General features: G+C 41.5%; 2 protein-coding genes across 9 annotated transcripts in view; one reads left to right on the plus strand and one right to left on the minus strand.

The window, feature by feature from the left end:
* RALBP1 (ralA binding protein 1) overlaps positions 1–4509 on the plus strand; it is a 36012-nt gene extending 31503 nt beyond the window's left edge. For both annotated transcript variants that reach the window (XM_084887762.1, XM_084887763.1), the window contains exon 10: positions 567–4509. In XM_084887762.1, the coding sequence (XP_084743888.1) occupies positions 567–833 (267 nt within the window). In that variant the 3' untranslated portion in view covers positions 834–4509. The remainder of the gene's footprint in view (positions 1–566) is intronic.
* A 3789-nt stretch (positions 4510–8298) lies between these two features.
* PPP4R1 (protein phosphatase 4 regulatory subunit 1) overlaps positions 8299–17778 on the minus strand; it is a 55815-nt gene continuing 46335 nt past the window's right edge. For 6 of the 7 annotated variants that reach the window (XM_084887755.1, XM_084887756.1, XM_084887754.1 and 3 more), the window contains 5 exons: positions 14107–14207; positions 11485–11605; positions 11254–11388; positions 10397–10538; positions 8299–9443 (listed from right to left, as the gene is read on the minus strand). In XM_084887755.1, coding sequence (XP_084743881.1) covers positions 9280–9443; positions 10397–10538; positions 11254–11388; positions 11485–11605; positions 14107–14207 — 663 coding nt within the window. In that variant the 3' untranslated portion in view covers positions 8299–9279. The remainder of the gene's footprint in view (positions 9444–10396; positions 10539–11253; positions 11389–11484; positions 11606–14106; positions 14208–17778) is intronic. The other variant, XM_084887759.1, reaches the window with a different exon arrangement.

Below are 17778 nucleotides of genomic sequence, written 5' to 3' on the forward strand. Positions count from 1 at the left end.
AACCTACCTTCCTCATAGAAAATTAGATGAATTCCATACAAATCCGCCACCCACAAAAGTCCTCTCCACAGAACCTGGGGACAGAGTTCAGAGAGGCTGCCCAGTGAGGCTCAAGGTCCAGACACTCGCTATGTAGCCAGAGAAGCAGAGCAGTGGCTGAGTCCTAGGCCACCAGGTAGCTTCCATTCTTTAGACAGGTTTCAAGTTGGCACCTTATTTTGTTAACATTTTACAAATTATATTAAAAATCCTAAGTAGGGAGATATATTCTAGGATTATAACACTTGGGATACAAAGATAATACTCTCATGGTTTGAACAAGATAGTATATTTCAGCAGACATCCAGAAACACTAGAAACTTATTAAAACAATTATTTTCTATTAGTACATTTGTCTTAAGATACTCTTTTTTTGTATTTTGGAATAGAGTTTATGGGCCTCAGTTGCTTATTCATGGTCATGTCTTTCACTTCACAACTAAATTTACTAAAACAAAAACAGCAAATCTGTTCTCTGCTCGGGAATCAGTCGTTTTGAGAATGGTTCTTTTCTGTCATTCCTCAAGATCAAGAACAATCATTTGAACCAAGCAATCCACGAGGAGCGAGAGGCCATCGTTGAACTGCGCGTGCAGCTCCGCCTGCTCCAGCTACAGCGAGCCAAGTCCGAGCCCCAGGCGGCGGAGGAAGAGGAGCCCGAGAGGCGCGGGGGCGCTTTCCCACCCCCCAGAGACGGCGCCCCGGAGGCAAAAGCAACGAAAGAGCAGCCAAAGGCAGGCAAGGAGCAGGCCAAGCCGTCCCCGAGCAGAGACAGGAAAGAGACGCCCATCTGAGCATCCTGAGGTCATGGGATCTCCAGACCTAACCAGACCTGTGCATCTTACTGTAATCCCGAGAGTCAGACTGGACAACTCTCTGCTGTACATTCTGTGTACATTCTGTAAAGATACCTTTTCTTCCCAGAGACTCTTCCTTCTTACACACACACACACACACACACACACACACTTCTCTGCGTCAGGCTCAGGTTATGGGAGGAGAACACAGTGGTCGCGCTGTAGGGTTGTAGGGGACAGATGAGTTTTCCAGATAGCTTATTTGAAGATTAATTTTCTTTGTTAACTTAAAATAACTATTTTAACCCTTGAGTGGCTTCTTTTTAAACCAAAAATCATCTTTGCTTTTTTATTACGGCAGAATCAGGATCTCTTTCTCTCGTTTAAGGGGAGGAACCAAACAAGGTAAATACTGTTCCTGCCTTGTGGCTCGCCCCAGTCTCACCCTCCAGGGTCACTGCTTACCTAGTCACTCTTGCTTGTGCCTTTTATACCTTTTTGGTGCAGATTATATCATGGGGAGCTGCCTCGTAATTCCTGACTGGCCAGAATGGCTCTTACGGGGGTTACCTTCACTCACTCTTGTCATCCTCTCTTTTGACAGTCCTAAAACACAGTCCTCGCGCCTGAGTCAGCAGGCTGGCCTGGCTGGTGGCAGACAGAGCTGCCCAAGCAGCTGGCCTGCCAGTCCTGGAGCAGCCTGGCTCCTCTAGGTACTCATTGCTGTTGATGAGCAAATGCTCTTCGCTGGGTTGGTCTGAGGTAGCCACCTTGACCCAAGGAATCCACACAAAGGACCTGTTTCTCAAACCAGAAATCTTCTGTTACTCACCTTCCATTACAAACAGAATGACTTTGATTGCTTGCTTGGGCTAGAATGTAAATGTCTCTTTGCCTGAATAAGCCATATATATGCTGTTAAACAAAAGTTCTCAATAATCCGAACTGCCGATGGACTCCCAATTGACGAGACTGAGCAATAGAAAAAACAACTTTTCCTTTTAATGATAGCTGTGATCCCCAACTCCATTTTCTTGCTTTTGCTACTTCACTGGTGACCTGAGGGCGCCCTCAGGCACCTTTGTTCAGTCATGCTTTGTTCCGCCCAGATCAGCGGCACCCAAGAGGAGGTCAGCTCATGGCTGTGAAGGCTCACAGCCAAGGTGATGGCAACAACCCCCCAGGAGGCTCGTCCTCTCCTCCTCCTAGTTAGTATTTATTTTCAGCACCTGTTTGATGCAGTTTTTAATCTTCTACCTATTGCACTGTTGTGACTTGTTGGCCATTATTTGATTTTTGTACGAAAAGAAAGCTTTGTTATAGAAATCAGCATACTATTTTTTTAAACCTGGAGAGAAGATACTATGGTGACTGAAAATATGATCAGGTGTCAAATATAAATGTATAAAAGCCTTCTTGCTGTCCTGTTGGTCATATGACATTCATATTATATTTGCTGGCAACATTGGAGGTTTCTTTTTGTTTGTGTAAACTCTAATTTCTATCAAGGTATCATGGATTTTTTAAAGTTTAGTATTTCATTACAGTTGTCTGTGTTGATTAACTAATTTTTGCCAGGACCATTATTGATCAAGCAAATAAATTCAACAGCCATTTGAGAAAAAAATGCTTTTCATTTTTTGTATACATTTTTTCTTTGAAATAATCGAGTAGCTTATGGCTGTCAAAGAGTTGGTTTGATATTTAAGGTCCTAGAGTGAAAAAAAATGTTCTCACTCACATGTGTTCTCACCCAGTCAGTTACTGGTCACAAATGGAAGCGGCTCTCTAATAAAGACAGCCAGCGGGAAAGTCGGGCAGCTGCATTCATCCCCTGTGTGACCTTTCCTGCAGGTGCAGGCCCTCGCTGCGTCCCAGCACCTGCAGGAAAGCTGCTGCTGGATGTTCCTGCTCTGGGCTCAGCAGCAGGTGCTGCCATCCCAGCTCCCAGGTGAGTGAGATGCACATTATTTGAGAGGCACCATTCTAAATGACCAGTATTTTACTGTAGATATTTAACAGTCAAAACAAAACAAAACACACAGAGAAAAACCTCAGAATTACCACGGAAGATAAGTTAGGTGGCAGCCCTACAATGTGACACACACACACACTACACTGTTTCTGTTCTCACTCTGCCTGAGCCCCTGAGAACTTCCTCGTGGACTCACCCTGGCACTCCGGCATTGTTAGTACTTACATGGCAGTGGCTGTGGCTTCTGGGTAACAGGAGTAAGCCAACTGAGTCCCTGGAAGAAGCCTCTCCCTCCATTTCTGCTCTTCCTCCCTTCAGGACTGCCTAGGAAATGTTCCCTACACAACTTCTTTCCTCTAATTTTAGTGCCCAAACGTACTTTCTCAGACTAACACTGAAGTACCTGATAACAGAGCCATGGGGGGGTGGGGGTTGTTGAAGCATGACATTCCCCAAGGCTGCATGATGGATGGATTCATTCCATGAGAAAATTGCAAGCAGTTCTTCCAGATTACTATCTGAAAACACTGCCCAATAGATGTTTTGTATCCAATTAGTAACAGCCATGGTGTCCTTAACAGTAAACACAGCTGATCAGAGGAACAAGACACAGTCTTAGCCACAGCAATCAGGCAAAAGAAAAGCCATCCAAATTGGAAATGAAGAAAGAAAACTCACTATTTGCAGATTACATGATTCTACATACAGAAAACCCTACACCAAAGACTTAAAAACAATTAACAGCAAAGTCTTAGGATACAAAAATCAATATAGGGTACTACCAATGAAACACCAGAAAGAAAAATGAAAACAATCCCATTTAGAAATTACATAAAAAATGATAGAATACCTGGAATAAACTGAAGGGAAGTGAAGGCGAGACCTACCTGTATATTGAAAATTTAGATGATGTTGAAAGAAATTGACACAAGGAAATGTAAAGATGTTCTGTGTTCATAGGTTGGTATTGTTGAAACGGCCTTATTACATAAATTATATAAATTTAATGCAATCCCAATCAATATGGCATTTTTCACAGAAATAGAACAAACAAAAAATCTTCAAATTTCTATGGAATCTCAAATAGCCCTGAAAAACCAAAGCAACACACACACACAAAAAAGGCAAAGCTAGAGGTTATCACACTCCCTGGCTTCAAACTTTTTTATAAAGCTACAGTAATAAAAACAGTATGGTTTTGGCAGAAAAAGACACCAATAAGAACAGAATTGCCCAGAAGCCTAAAACAAACATACTATGATATGCCAACTAGTTTTCAACAAAGGAGCCAAAAAAAAAAAAAAAAAAAAACCACTGGTAAAAGGAAAGTTTCTTCAATAAATGGTGTTGGGAAAACTAGAAAGTCACATGGAAAAGAAAATTAGCTGCTAGTACTGTGCACAAAAATTAATTCAAAATGTATTAAAGACTTGGAACAGAAGATCTGAAACAAAACACAGAAGAATACATAGGCACTAAACCCGAGGGGTTTTTGTAAATTCCAAAGGCAAGGAAAGTAAAAGCAAAATTAAATAAATAGGACTACATCAAACTAACATACCTCCAATATGGGGCGAATATCCTAAATACATAAAGTACAACAAACCAACTGTGGCTTGGTTGGAGTGTCCAATTAAAAATATAAGCAGAGGGTTTGAATTAGTCATTTTCCCTAGGACATGGAAAGAAGCTCATCATTAATCAAAAGAAATAAAAATAAAAATCACAATGAGCCGGGACCGGTTTGGCTCAATGGATAGAGCGTCGGCTTGGGGACTGAAGGGTCCCGGGTTCGATTCCGGTCAAGGGCATGTACCTTGGTTGCGGGCATATCCCCAGTAGGGGATGTGCAAGAGGCAGCTGATCGATGACTCTCTCTCATCGATGTTTCTAACTCTCTATCTCTCTCCCTTCCTCTCTGTATAAAATCAATAAAAAATATATTAAAAAAAATAAAATAAAAAATAAAATAAATAAATAAAAATCACAATGAGATATTACATCTGTTAGAATGGCTATTATCAATAAGACCAACAGTAAGAACTGGAGAGGATATAAGGAAAAGGGGATCTTCATACACTGCTGGTAGGGATGTAAATTGGTGCAGTCACTATAGAAAACAGTATGGAGCTTCCACAAAAATTAAAAATGTAAGCTACCGCCCTGGCAGTGTGGCTCAGTTGGTTGGGCATCATCCAGTGAACGGGAAGTTTGTCAATTTGATTCCTGGTCAGGGCACTTGTCTGGATTGTCTGGGTTGTGGGCTAGATCCCTAGTGGGTGTGCAGGAGGCAGCTAAGCAACGTTTCACTCTCACATGGATGTTTTGCTCTCCCTCTCTAAAAATCAATTTTAAAAAATGTTTTTAAAATATATGTATGTGTATATACACATACATACATATTCATACACTACTTTATGACCCAGTAATTCCTCTTCCTGGTTATTTACCCAAAATAATTGAAAACACTTATTTATAGAGATGTATGTACCCCTATGTTCATTGCAGCAATATTCACAATAGCCAAGACATGCAAACTGTGTCTGACAGATGACTGAACAAAGATGTGGCACCACATATACAACAGAATACTACTCAGCCATAAAAAAGGTAAAATATTGCCAATTGGGACAACATGGATGGATCTTCAGAGTATCATGCTAAGTGAAAATGACTCAGAAAAGGACAGTTGTAGGATTTCACTCGTGGGATATTTAAAAAAAAAAAAAAATTAACAACAAATAAAAACTCAGATTCAACTGAATGGCAGAGGGGTGGAGGAAGGATGATAAGGTTAAACAAGATCAAATAGTGATGAAGAGAGACTTGACTTGGGATGGTGAGCACACAATAGTCAGATGGCATAACGTTCTACGGTACCTAAAACAATGTTATTAACGAACTTTACCCCAATCAAAAAACAACAAAAAGACACCTAATCAGTATGAAAGAGTCTTATGCTAAAATCATCTAAAATTACCAAGTAAAGGCTCCAAATAACAAATCTTGCCAAATTTAAATAAAACTTGACCTAAAAAAGAAATAAATACAATAGTACTGTAAAATGTCCCACGATAAAATCTAATAACTGAAAGGAGTATTTGTCAAGTTTTCAAGGAAAAGAATTCCTAAGGAAAATTATTTCTGTAAGATAAAACTAAAAATAATTTACTTCTTTCTAGAAAATGGATTCAGGAATTAAATTGGTTTAATGGGCCCTGACCAGTGATGCTCAGTTGGTTGGGCACCTACCCTGGTTGTGGGTCTGATCGATGCCCTGTAGGGTTGCATATGGGAGGGCAATCAATGTTTCTCTCCCTCTCCCTCTTTCTCAAATCTGTATCCTCGGGTGATGATTAAAAATAAAAATTGGGGGAAAAAATTGGCTTAATGGAGTTCAGAAAATTTCTTCATCAAAAACATGTTACTGTTGCAATTTTTTTTTTTAATCCTCACCCGAGGACATGCTTAGAGAGAGGGAGGGAGGGAAGGAGGAAAAAAAGGAGGGGAGAGAGGGGTATCAATGTGAAAAACATTGATTGGTTGCTTTCTGTATATGCCCCAACTAGGGCTCGAACCTGAAACCCAGGTAGATGCACTGTCCAATTGAGTAGTCAACTTTGTGGTACACAGGACGACACAACCCACTGAGTCTCTGTGGCTGGGCTGTTGGAATTTTTTAAGATTAAAATATTCCTACTCAAGGGATCACAAAACTACTGTGTGCAATTTTTGATGGAGGATCTGAAAGTTGGGTCTCCTTCCCCCTTCTCCCCTAAAATGCCAACTGGCTTTCTAGTGGGAAGGAAATACTACATGAACTTGCAGGCCCTACCCTGGGGCCTGGCCACTCTCCATGTGGGCCCCCCAGTGTGCCCATCCACGGGCTCTAGAGCAAGGCGCATGTGGGTGCAATGAGCCCAGCCAGCCTTCCTCCCACTGGTGCCTCTCTCCTGTGGCCAACTCCTCCCAGGGGCCCTACAAGAGGCTCTCCATCCAGCATGAGTTTATAAAGGCTTCCGGCAGAAACTCAAAAACACAACAGAAACCAGGGTCTTGCTTACGATTATGTCCAGGCTCAACATCTTTTCCTCTGGTTTGAGTGAGAGGATTATTCATCTTAGAGGTCATTTGCTTGGCTGAGTCAGGTCCTTCTTTTCCTCCCTTTCGTTCACTGCTTCTCTGTCTCCTGGAATTTACAGAAATGTTACCACACACGGGAAAGATAATGTGTCATGGAGCCTGTCACACAGGGCTCTTTCCTGTACAGAGGTCCGTTTAAAGCCTTGCCACCCCCTTCTCGCAGCTCCTGCGTGCCCTGATGCACGTGGGCAACAGTGCTCCCCAACGCCCCCCCAAATACACGACCACACATGCCTGGCGGTTCACGCATTCCGTGTTCCTCTGTAACGCCGACACTGGAGGGCATGAGATTCTGGACGTTTCCTTTGGTGTATTCAGCTTGCCGTGTGCAGACAACTTCTCTTCCAGACAGAAAGTGGGACCTGGGCCAAGGAGTCTGAGAATGGTCAGTACCCACAGCGCACCCCCTGCCTGCCCAGCAGACTGAGACTCACCCAGAGCAGTGTTCCCTGACAGCCTGGGCAGCCCTTTAACAGGGTGGCGCTCTCAGGAACTCAACGCTTGCCTGATTCAGTTAGAAGACTCTAGAAAAATGACAGTTGGCCCGGCCATGTGCTCAGTGATTGAGCATCATTCCATGCACCAAGAGGTCATTGGTTTGATTCCGTCAGGACACATGCCCAAGTTGGGCTTGATCCCTGGTGGGGGCATGCAGGATGTTGATGTTTATCTCTCTCCCTTTCTTCCCATCTTTTAAAATCACTAAAAACAACAACTCAACAGTGGTCTGGTTCACAGAAATATCCACAAGATTTGGCAAAAAGGCGACCCTCGATCTACTCCACCCGGCAAAGAGGAAGTCTGCAGGAGCTGCGAGAAGGAGGTGGCAAGCTCACAAAACTTTCTCCCAGATAAGAGGGTGGGCCACAGACCTCACCTAGTGCGCCCTGACCTAGGAGTCAGGCAGGGACCTGTGCGGGCTCAGGAAAATGTAGTTTTCACCTTCACCTTGGTTATTATTCAAAAGTCCCGAGAGACCAGAGTATCTCCTGAGCTCAGCCACCAGTGCTAAGTCCCTCCGGGGACAGAATTATTGCCACTCTATTCATTTATCTATTGTAAAGTTAATAGTTTATGAATTCTTTTGCAGTTTTGTTTTTGCTGCCGGGGGGGATTAGAAAGAACTGCTGACTCATTAGTTTTTTAGCTTTGCTGCTTGCTTTTATAACTGCCCCTCGAGGCCCCTGGCAGATGCCGGGTAAGGAAGACGCCCAGCAGACAGGCTCCGCGCCCTGACATCCTCAGGGATCAGCTGCTACTGCTCCTTACACACCTGATGGCAGACAGACACCCCTCGACCAGCCCAGGGGGCAGGAGCCGATGTCAAAGAAATTACTAAACTAGTTAAAAGACAAATTTTTAATCTAGTTTTCCCATTTTATACTAAATCATTAATACAGGTCACAAATTGCATTTATTCGCAGACATCTATAAAACAATCAAAACTGTATATATCTCTCTATACAGATCTTATTAATAAATTTTATTTGGACAAGAGAACTTGTGCCACAACAGTTCTAAACAGCATGATTAAAGACTGCAGCACTCCTAAGAGTGTCAGATATGTACAGTATGGGAAGGAAAAGATGCACCTCAGGGCTGATCATGATCCAGTTAAAAACACCTGACCCACAGTATACGTGCTAATAAATGTCATTCAGGTCATGACCAGCATGAAAAAAAATTCAGGACATAGATAACTCAGCACACGTAAATGTGTACAGCAATATGCTGCATTTATGAGTTAAAATCAGTCTACTTTAGTGTTAGCATCAAGCCCTTATGAGAAATTAAAAAACCTCCTTTCCCATTAACACACGTCAAAAACTATTCACACTTAGGGCTGGACTGGGCGGCTAGCCACAGGCGCACAGGGCCTTGCCTGTGGGTAAAGTGAGGCTAATACTGAAGGTCTCTCTTGCGTCCTGGCTCACAGCCGCCGTCTGGCTATAATTCCATCTATCGGTCATTAAATAAACCAGGGAAGAAACGCAGGTCTCTGGGAATCTCGTCCCTTCCGTAAGGAAAATGCTCTGCAATTCAAGTTTCACTCAGTCAGGAAGACAGAAGGATTTAAGGCTGCGGTGACAATTACAATCCTCTGAGAAATTATTTTCCCTTAAAGTCAAGATAAGAAATAGTGTTTACTGTACTTTCTCTTGACTCTTAAAATCCCTGGTGTCGGTGTAGGCAACTTGCATCTGCAATTAAGTCTGCAAGAGATGAAGGTCTCTCTTCGTCCTCAAAGTGTCCCTCACACGTGTGTGGAGCACGTGTTGACCTCGGCTTCCCAGGAAGCGGGGCAGACACCGAGGCGGAAGCTTTCTAGTAGGTTGAGGAAGCTGTGCTCATCGCATCTTCAGAGATTTTGGTGCTGGCAGGGTGGATGCTTGCAAAGTACTTGACGTCACTGTCATGATCCATCTGAAGAGCCATGATGGTCTGCTCCACAGCTTCCTGGTGACAGCTGGCAGAGGTCAGGAAATAGTCTGGAAACAAGAAGTGCAGATTATAAACAAAATCAGTCTAACTTTTAGTTTTGTTAGGTACAAGTATACAAAGTACTTAGTCATTATAAAACAGGATTTTTCTACAAGTATAAACACAAGCTATGCTGAATTATAAACAGTAATCCAAATTGATTTCTTATGTAAAAAAAATCCCCAAGTGTAAGAGAATTATCAGCTATAATTTGACTAAATCTCATGTCCCATGATATTCAATGGCAGCAAGGCTAACAAATGTATTAAAACTTATTCGTGTTACAGCTATTCATTAGCTCAGTAAAAGGAACACTTGCAAATACCAAACATACTGAAAACCAGTCTTCTCTAGTTGTTTTGTTTTAATTGCTATTTTAAAAAATTAAATGAATTCCAAAGGAGAAAAAAAGCAATGTTAATTTACCCATATTCTTTGAAGTCTATTAAAAACATCTTTCTTTGATTCATTCATGAGTCCATGCATTCAAATGATATTTATGGGACATTATGGGGGATTGTAACAAATAAAACCACCCGAGAAGTTATAATCTGTATCAAAGCAAATAATATGGGGCATATGTCTTCTGCCTAAGAATGAAAATGAGGAGGAAACACAAACGTGCCTCCTGGGCCCCAAACAACCTAACAGATGTCAAGAGGGTGGGGGTGGGGCTCCAAGGGCAGTAATTTTCAGAGTCCTAAGTGAATGCGCAATATTCAAACTAGTAAGGGTTAAATCATGAAAAGCTCACTAGCAGGGCAATAATTAAAAGTCCCTTTCATCGCCCTTAATCTTCTGTGTCCTTTCACAGAGGGAACCATTATGAACAACTTGCAGTACATTCTTCTATCACATTATTTCTATAAACGTATTATACTTCTGCTTAAAGTCTTATCTGTTCACGTAGTCTATAAATCTCCTCCCCGACACTGACACTTTTCCTGAGTCGTGTACCCACCTTTTTCTAGTAGCGTTTGTCTTAGTGTCTTCGCAAGGAGCACTCTAACGTTTGGAACCCTATCATTTGCTAAGGTTAGCAGATGTGGCATCAGAAGCACAGCAAACTGTTCCATGGGAAGGCAATCATCTTCAATGACAGTCTGGGGAAAGGAAGTAACTGCGTTAGATTTGCCAATTTAGTCTACTTAAGCCATTGTACTAGCTAAGAAAAGTCTTTTAATAACAATATAATTGCTACAGATTTTAGTTACTGCTTTTTAAACAAATATTCCAGGCACTTGGGAATTCAAAACAAAACAACATAATTAAGCCCTCACCCACTGAAACAGTTTTTAAACTGCTCCACAGAGACCTGGAGGGTTCACGGTCACATTCATTCTCACACCTGTGCCCAGCTCCACCGAATGCCCTCTTGGGGACTGCTTTATAAAGAGCTCAGTGGACTTTATAAATGATTGGTGAACCAGGCAGAAACCCAACTGAGGAATAGGGGATCCTATAAACAGCCTGGTGGCAAAGTTCTGTCCTTCAAGAATAAAGAGGTTGCCGAAACTGGTTTGGCTCAGTGGATGGAGCGTTGGTCTGCGGACTGAAAGGTCCCGGTTCGATTCCGGTCAAGGGCATGTACATTGGTTGCGGGCACATCTCTGGTAGGAGGTGTGCATGAGGCAGCTGGTCGATGTTTCTCTCTCATCGATGTTTCTAGCTATTTATTCCTCTCCCTTCTTCTCTGTGAAAAATCAATAAAATGTATTTAAAAAAAAAGAATAAAGAGGTTGCTGAGAGAGATAAGAAGAAGAGAATAAACCTAGTTCTAGATAAAAAATATGTCACAAATGTTAAGTCTTTGCTTACCTGGCAGACAAAGACAAAGGCTTGACGACCAGACCACTTGGGACATCTGCCAAAGTTTTCCACGAGCTCATGGATGAGGTCCACGCCAAATGTTGGCGGCGTCGCCATGTGCAGCTTCTTCACCATCTCACTGACCTAGGAGAGTGAACGTGTAGGAGTGAGAAATATCTTCCTTTTATGATCTTATTAAATACTTTGTTGACCTAAAAATGTAAAAATTTTAAAACATACCAACTTGTAGGAAATCCAACGAACAGAAGAAACTTTATCTGCACATAGATTCAGAGCAATGGGGCGTAAATAGTCATAAACATCTCTGGCATTATATAATTCTAGAAGTAAGATCAGCTGTCTACAAAAATGAATTACAAAAATATAGTTAAAATTTTCAGATAAGACAAATGAAAACAGGTTGATCATCTGAATAATTTGTAATACTGGATATTATTATATTTGTAAGATGAACACAGGCAAAGTCTAGTAATTAGCCTGGTCTCTCATGCAGAGCATCACCTCCCGTCTCCGTGTAACTGCGTCTGCAAAGCATCCCCTAGCATGTTCAACTGGAACACAAAACACATTTTTCTCATAGTAACTGTTTAGAATGTGCTGAGAAACCTCCACCTACAACCAGTTCCATAAATAAGAGTTCTAGCCCAGCTAGCGTGGCTCAGTGGTTATTCCCAGTCAGGGTATATGCCCAGATTGGGGCTTGATACCCAGTGTGGGATGTGCAGGAGGCAACCAATCAATGATTCTCTCTCATTACTGATGTTTCTATCTACCCCTCCCTTCCTCCCTGAACAAAAGAAAAATGTATTTTTTTAATTTTGTTTGTAAATAAATAAAATAAATAAGAGAGTTCTAGCAGTGTACTTATTAAGTACAGCTTCTGAGGGAATGATACATTTACAGGGATAACATAGTAAGGGGTCCTCTACCAACTTTCCCATTAAGTCTGACGGGAACTAAAGACTAGCAGCGCCCCCAGGCCAATTTGAATAGATGCAACAATGCTCATGAAGAAATAACTTGAATATGAATGAGAATTTTGCCTTTCAGATTTTATGTTTAAGATTATTTACATTTATAATAAGTAGGAAGTGAATTGTGGTCATGGTTTTGGTAACCAGATGTCAATCACGGTCCAAAAATATTAAATGGAAAATTCCAGATATAAGGAAATCTTAAGTTTTAAATTGCACACCGTTCTGAGTAGAGTAATGAAATCTCGAGTCACCCTGTTTCTGCCTGCCTGGGGCTGAATCGTGCCTTTGTCAACATCTCCGCACTGTGCACCCTGCCCGCCTGTTAGTCACTTAGTAGCTGATCTCACACTGCCTGATGTGGCATCACTGAGCTTGTTGTGTCCAAGGGACCCTAACTCTATTGCTGGCCCAACGCACAAGAGCAGTGATGCAGGCAAACCGGATATGCCAACGAGAAGCTGTTAAGTGCTTCCTATAAGTGAAAGAGTGGAAGTTCTTGATTTAATGAATTAAAAAAAAAAAAAAAATCGTATACTGGGGTTAAGATCTACAATAAGAGCAAATCTGTGAATAAATCTTAAAAACATTATGCTGAGTGAAGAAGCCAGACACAAAAAGCCACGTTACATAATCCTATTTAATAAAAGAATAATATGCAAATTGACCATCACTCCAACACACAAGATGGCCACCCCCATATGGACACAAGATGGCCACCACAAGATAGCCTGCAGGGGAGGGCAGTTGTGGGTGATCAGGCTAGCAGGGGAGGGCAGTTGGGAGGGACCAGGCCTGTTGGGGAGGACAGTTAGGAGTGACAAGGTTGGCAAGGGAGAGCAGTTGGGGGTTACAGGGCCAGAAGGGGAGGACAGGTAGGGGCGACCAGGTCTGAAGGGGAGGGCAGTTAGGGGCAACCAGGTTGGCAGGAAAGGGCAGTTGGGGGTTACAGGGCCAGAAGGGGAGGGCAGTTGGGGTGACCAGGCCTGCAGGGGAGGACAGTTAGGGGTGACCAGGCCAGCAGGAGAAGGCAGTTAGGGGAAATTGGGCTGGCAGGGGAGCAGTTAGGCTTCAATCAGGTTGGCGAGGGAGTGGTTAGGCGGTGTTCAGGCTGGCAGGCAGAAGTGGCTAGGGGCAAACAGGCAGGCAGGCGAGCGGTTGGGAGCTACCATGTTTCCCCGAAAATAAGACCTAGCACATGGAAAAATAAGACATCCCCTGAAAATAAGATCTAGTGCATCGTTGGGAGCAAAAATTAATATAAGACACTGTCTTATTTTCGGGGAAACAGGGTAGCAGTCCTGGATTGTGAGAGTGATGTCCAACTGCCCGTTTAGGCCGGATCCTGGTAGCAGTCGGACATCCCTTGAGGGGGTCTCAGATTGGAGAGGGTGCAGGCTGGCTGAGGGGCACAATCCTTGCCCCACGTGCATGATTTCATGCACCGGGCCTCTAATTCTATATATAAAATGCCAGAACTGCAAATCCAGAGACGGAAAGATTATTGACTGCTAGAGGATGGCGGTGGAGAGAGGTGAAGGTTTCCTTTTGAGATGATGAAATGGTCTAGAATTAGAGAGTGATAATGGCAGTATATACTGTGAACATACTATATGTCCCCAATTGCAACTTTGGTTATGTGTATTTTACCACAGTTAAAAAAAGAAAGAAAGAGAGGTGGGGAGGGGGGGAACGAACTAAAAATAAATGAATGAATGCTAAGAAAATTCATTGCATTACAAGAAATGTTAAAGAGTAGGATACCAGATAGAAAATTGTATCTACACAAAGCAATGAACAAACCCAGAAAAGGTAAAGTAAATACACACCATTCCAAAACATAGTCTAATAAACTGTCAGAACTTACTCAGCCAGTTCAGCTCGAAAGCGCCAATTTCTACTATTATCTGTCACCAAAAACTCCTGAAGTTGATAAAGATATTCTCTTCTTTTGTCAATATGAAGAAGCTGAAACAACAACAACAAATTCACTAGGACAAAGCACAGACACACTTCTTTTACTAGATTGCTTAAAATAACTATAAATGATATGGTTAATTCTCTTACAGGAGAATACATTCAGTAGATACATTTGATGGTCTTAAAAATAGGTAATAGGTTCTTTCCCCTGATAATCCCATTTACTATTACTTCTGTCATTATCCTCTTTTCAAACATTTGTTTCCTGAGTCAGCAAGTGACTTCCACTGAACTCTACAGCACCATGGCATAGCTTTATTAGAGCACATCTACTTATACACGACACCCTCACTATCATGAACTCTTTGAAGACCGAAATTATGTTCTTATATTCATACTAGATGCCCCCTTGTAGGAAGATTCCTGCAACAGGACTCCCTGCTGCGGTCTTTGCAGCCCCGCCGGCTTCCCTTCCTTCTCCACAGACCCGCTTGTCTGCTTTTCCAGTTTCACTCCTTTCTGCAGCGCTTGGCTTCCTTCTACGCTGTCTTCACTCTGGCCTGGATATGCAAATTAGCCGCTATCTTGGTTGGGTTAATTTGCACACTCACCCTGATTGGCTGGTGGGTGTGGCTTGTGGGTGTAGCAAAGGTATGGTCAATTTGCATGTTTCTCTTTTATTAAAGAGGATATACACTGAGTTGCCAGATTATGATGATCTCTGAATGCATAATAATCTGGCCACTCAGTGTATATCCTATATAATAAAAGGCTATTATGCAAATTGTCCCCTTGACCAGGAGTTCGACCAAGCAGGCAGGCTGGTTAATTACTCATGTCCCCTCCCCCTGACCAGGCTGGCTGGACCCCACCCATGCATGAATTCATACACCAGGCCTCTAACACACACACACACACACACACACACACACACACACACACACACACACAGTGGCCAGATTATTATGCATTCAGAGATCATAATAATCTGGCCACTCAGTGTATATGCCCAGCAGATGGCACTATGATGGCACATAATAGGTGTTCAATAAATACAGGGTGGTGGCAAAAGTAAGTGTTCATATAGGAAAAAAATATAATAAAAATATATATACAATAAAAAAAAATTTAATCTATATAATAAAAACTTAATATGCAAATCGGCAGAATGGCCAGTTGCTATGACTCACACTGACCACCAGGGGACAGATGCTCAATTCAGGCAAGCCAAGGTGGGTGCCAGCAGGAGGCGGCCATTGGTGGTAGCAGTGGGGGGTGGGGCTGGTGCCAGGCTGGCCAAGGTGGGTTCCAGCGGGGGGGTGGGGGTGGGGGCCCCAATTGCCCGGCTGGTCACCCCGTTGATTGCCCTACACACTGCCCTGATCGCCAGCCGGGCCTAGGGATCCTACCCGTGCACAAATTTTGTGCACTGGGCATCTAGTATAAGGATAAACTGTTTTGTGTACTTATAACTGTAAACCTACTTTTGCCCCACCCTATCCCAAATAGTTGCTCTACAAATATTTAAAAGTAGGTTTATAGTCAGCATGGGGGAAACACTAAAATTTTATATAAATAAAAGCAAATAAACCTACTGTATATAAACAGATAAGAATCTTAGAGTGAACTTAGTACTCTGACCATACATCTTCATGGGACATGTTCTAAGGATAGAAAGTGCTGAAGGAAGTCTTGAACATGACTTAGTTTCAGAATTATTCCACCAGTAATAATTGCACATGAAATCAACTATTTCATGTATGTAGTGGAACTGAAGAAAATGACTATATTAATGTTATTAACAAAAGTTTTTAATTTGACAAAAGAAAAAATATAAAGTGAAAAAAGGTATTAGACTAGAAGTAGAGATAACAGTATCAAATTAGTCAAATTCAACATTCAAAACAACTGACAAAAATGGAATATGTTACCTAAATAAAGTAATTCTAGAAATCACACAAGTACTAAAAATATTTCCACAAAAGGGAAGGAAAAAAATGGTTATCTTTACATGAGAAAGGCAATTAATAAATGTAGAAGGAATTATAAAAACAGAAATAGGTAAATACAGCCAACACAGTACCAACTGATTCAGGCAAGAACCTCATTTAGATGCATGGATGCAAAAAGCACTGGGTGAAAGACTTGGGGGAAAAGACGTTCTAAGTTTGAAAGATCACCTCATCAAGAAGTTTCTCATCACAAAGGTGAGTCACTTTACAATGGAGGAAGTGAGCCAAAACTGCCATAACCAAGGTGACAGGACTCAGTGTCCCTAGTAATCACAAGAGCTAACATCATACCACGCCTGATGTGATGCATTCAGAAAACACCTGCTGACCTACATAAAGGAGTAATATTCCTGCAGAGGAAACCTGTTTAACCTGAATCTAATTGTGTAAGAGCAATCAGATTGGCCTCTTCAAAAATGCCAATTTCATTAAAAACAAAAAGTCAGGGAAGCTATTCTAGATTTCAGGGGACTAAATGATATTTAAATTCAATATGCAATTCCTAATTTGATTCTGAAGTGAGGAAAATGAAGGACATTAATTGGGACAATTAGAAAAATTTCAGTATAATCTATATAAAATACAACATAGTATCAATGTTTTATAAAAAGTAGAATTACAAGGTAATTCCTCAAACCTTAGAACTACAGGAAAACCATATACAGAACAGACTGTTAGTTGCCAAAGGGGAGGGAGGTTGGAGGGCTGACTGGGTGAAAAGAGTGAAGGGATTCAGAGGTACAAATTTATAGTTACAAAACAGTCATAGGATATCAAGTACAGTATAGTGTACACAGTCGATAATACTGTAATAACCATGTATGTCAGCGATTTTCAACCCTTTTCATCTCATGGCACACACAAATTAATTACTACAATTCTGCAGCACATTAAAAAATAGATTTTGTGCCAATCTGACAAAAAAAATGAGTATAATTTTGATTCATTCACACTGTATGACTACTGTTGTGTTGGCTACTCCATTTTTTTATTTGACAATCTAAGGGAAAAGAGATCAGTGCCACTGATTTAATAGTCAGGTATTTGCATGTTTTAAAATTTCTTTGTGGCACACTGGTTGAAAATTGCTGCTTATGTGGCCAGGTGGGTAATGGAAATATTGAGGTAACACTTTATGAAGTATTTGATTGTCTAACCACTATGCTGTATACCTGAGACTAATAAAATTTATATTGAATATAAACTGTAGTTGAAAAATTAAAAAAACAAAACAAAAACAAAACAAAAACAAAACTATGAGAGTGCCAATTTCAAGGCTAACTTCTAACAACAGTATGCCAGCATGAAAAGTCAGGGCTGTTCACCTCAGACACCAAAGATCCCACATCAAAGGAGTGGGGACTTAGGTTAAATTCTTCTGAAATACTACCCATAAAGCCTCTACACTTAATGTTAATTAAAAACCTCTCACTACAGATTTAAATCAATAGTTTTGAAAAAGTACAAATATTTATAAACATGTTCTAACATCTTTAAAAAAATGAAGTTTAGCGTATTTATTTAAAATGGATTTTAGAGACAAAAAGGGAAGAAACATTGATATGACAGAGAAACATCAATTGGATGTCTCTGCACATGCCCTCACC

This window comes from Pipistrellus hanaki, assembly GCF_964339955.1.
Source record: "Pipistrellus hanaki genome assembly, chromosome: 6".
NCBI classification, from domain to species: domain Eukaryota; kingdom Metazoa; phylum Chordata; class Mammalia; order Chiroptera; family Vespertilionidae; genus Pipistrellus; species Pipistrellus hanaki.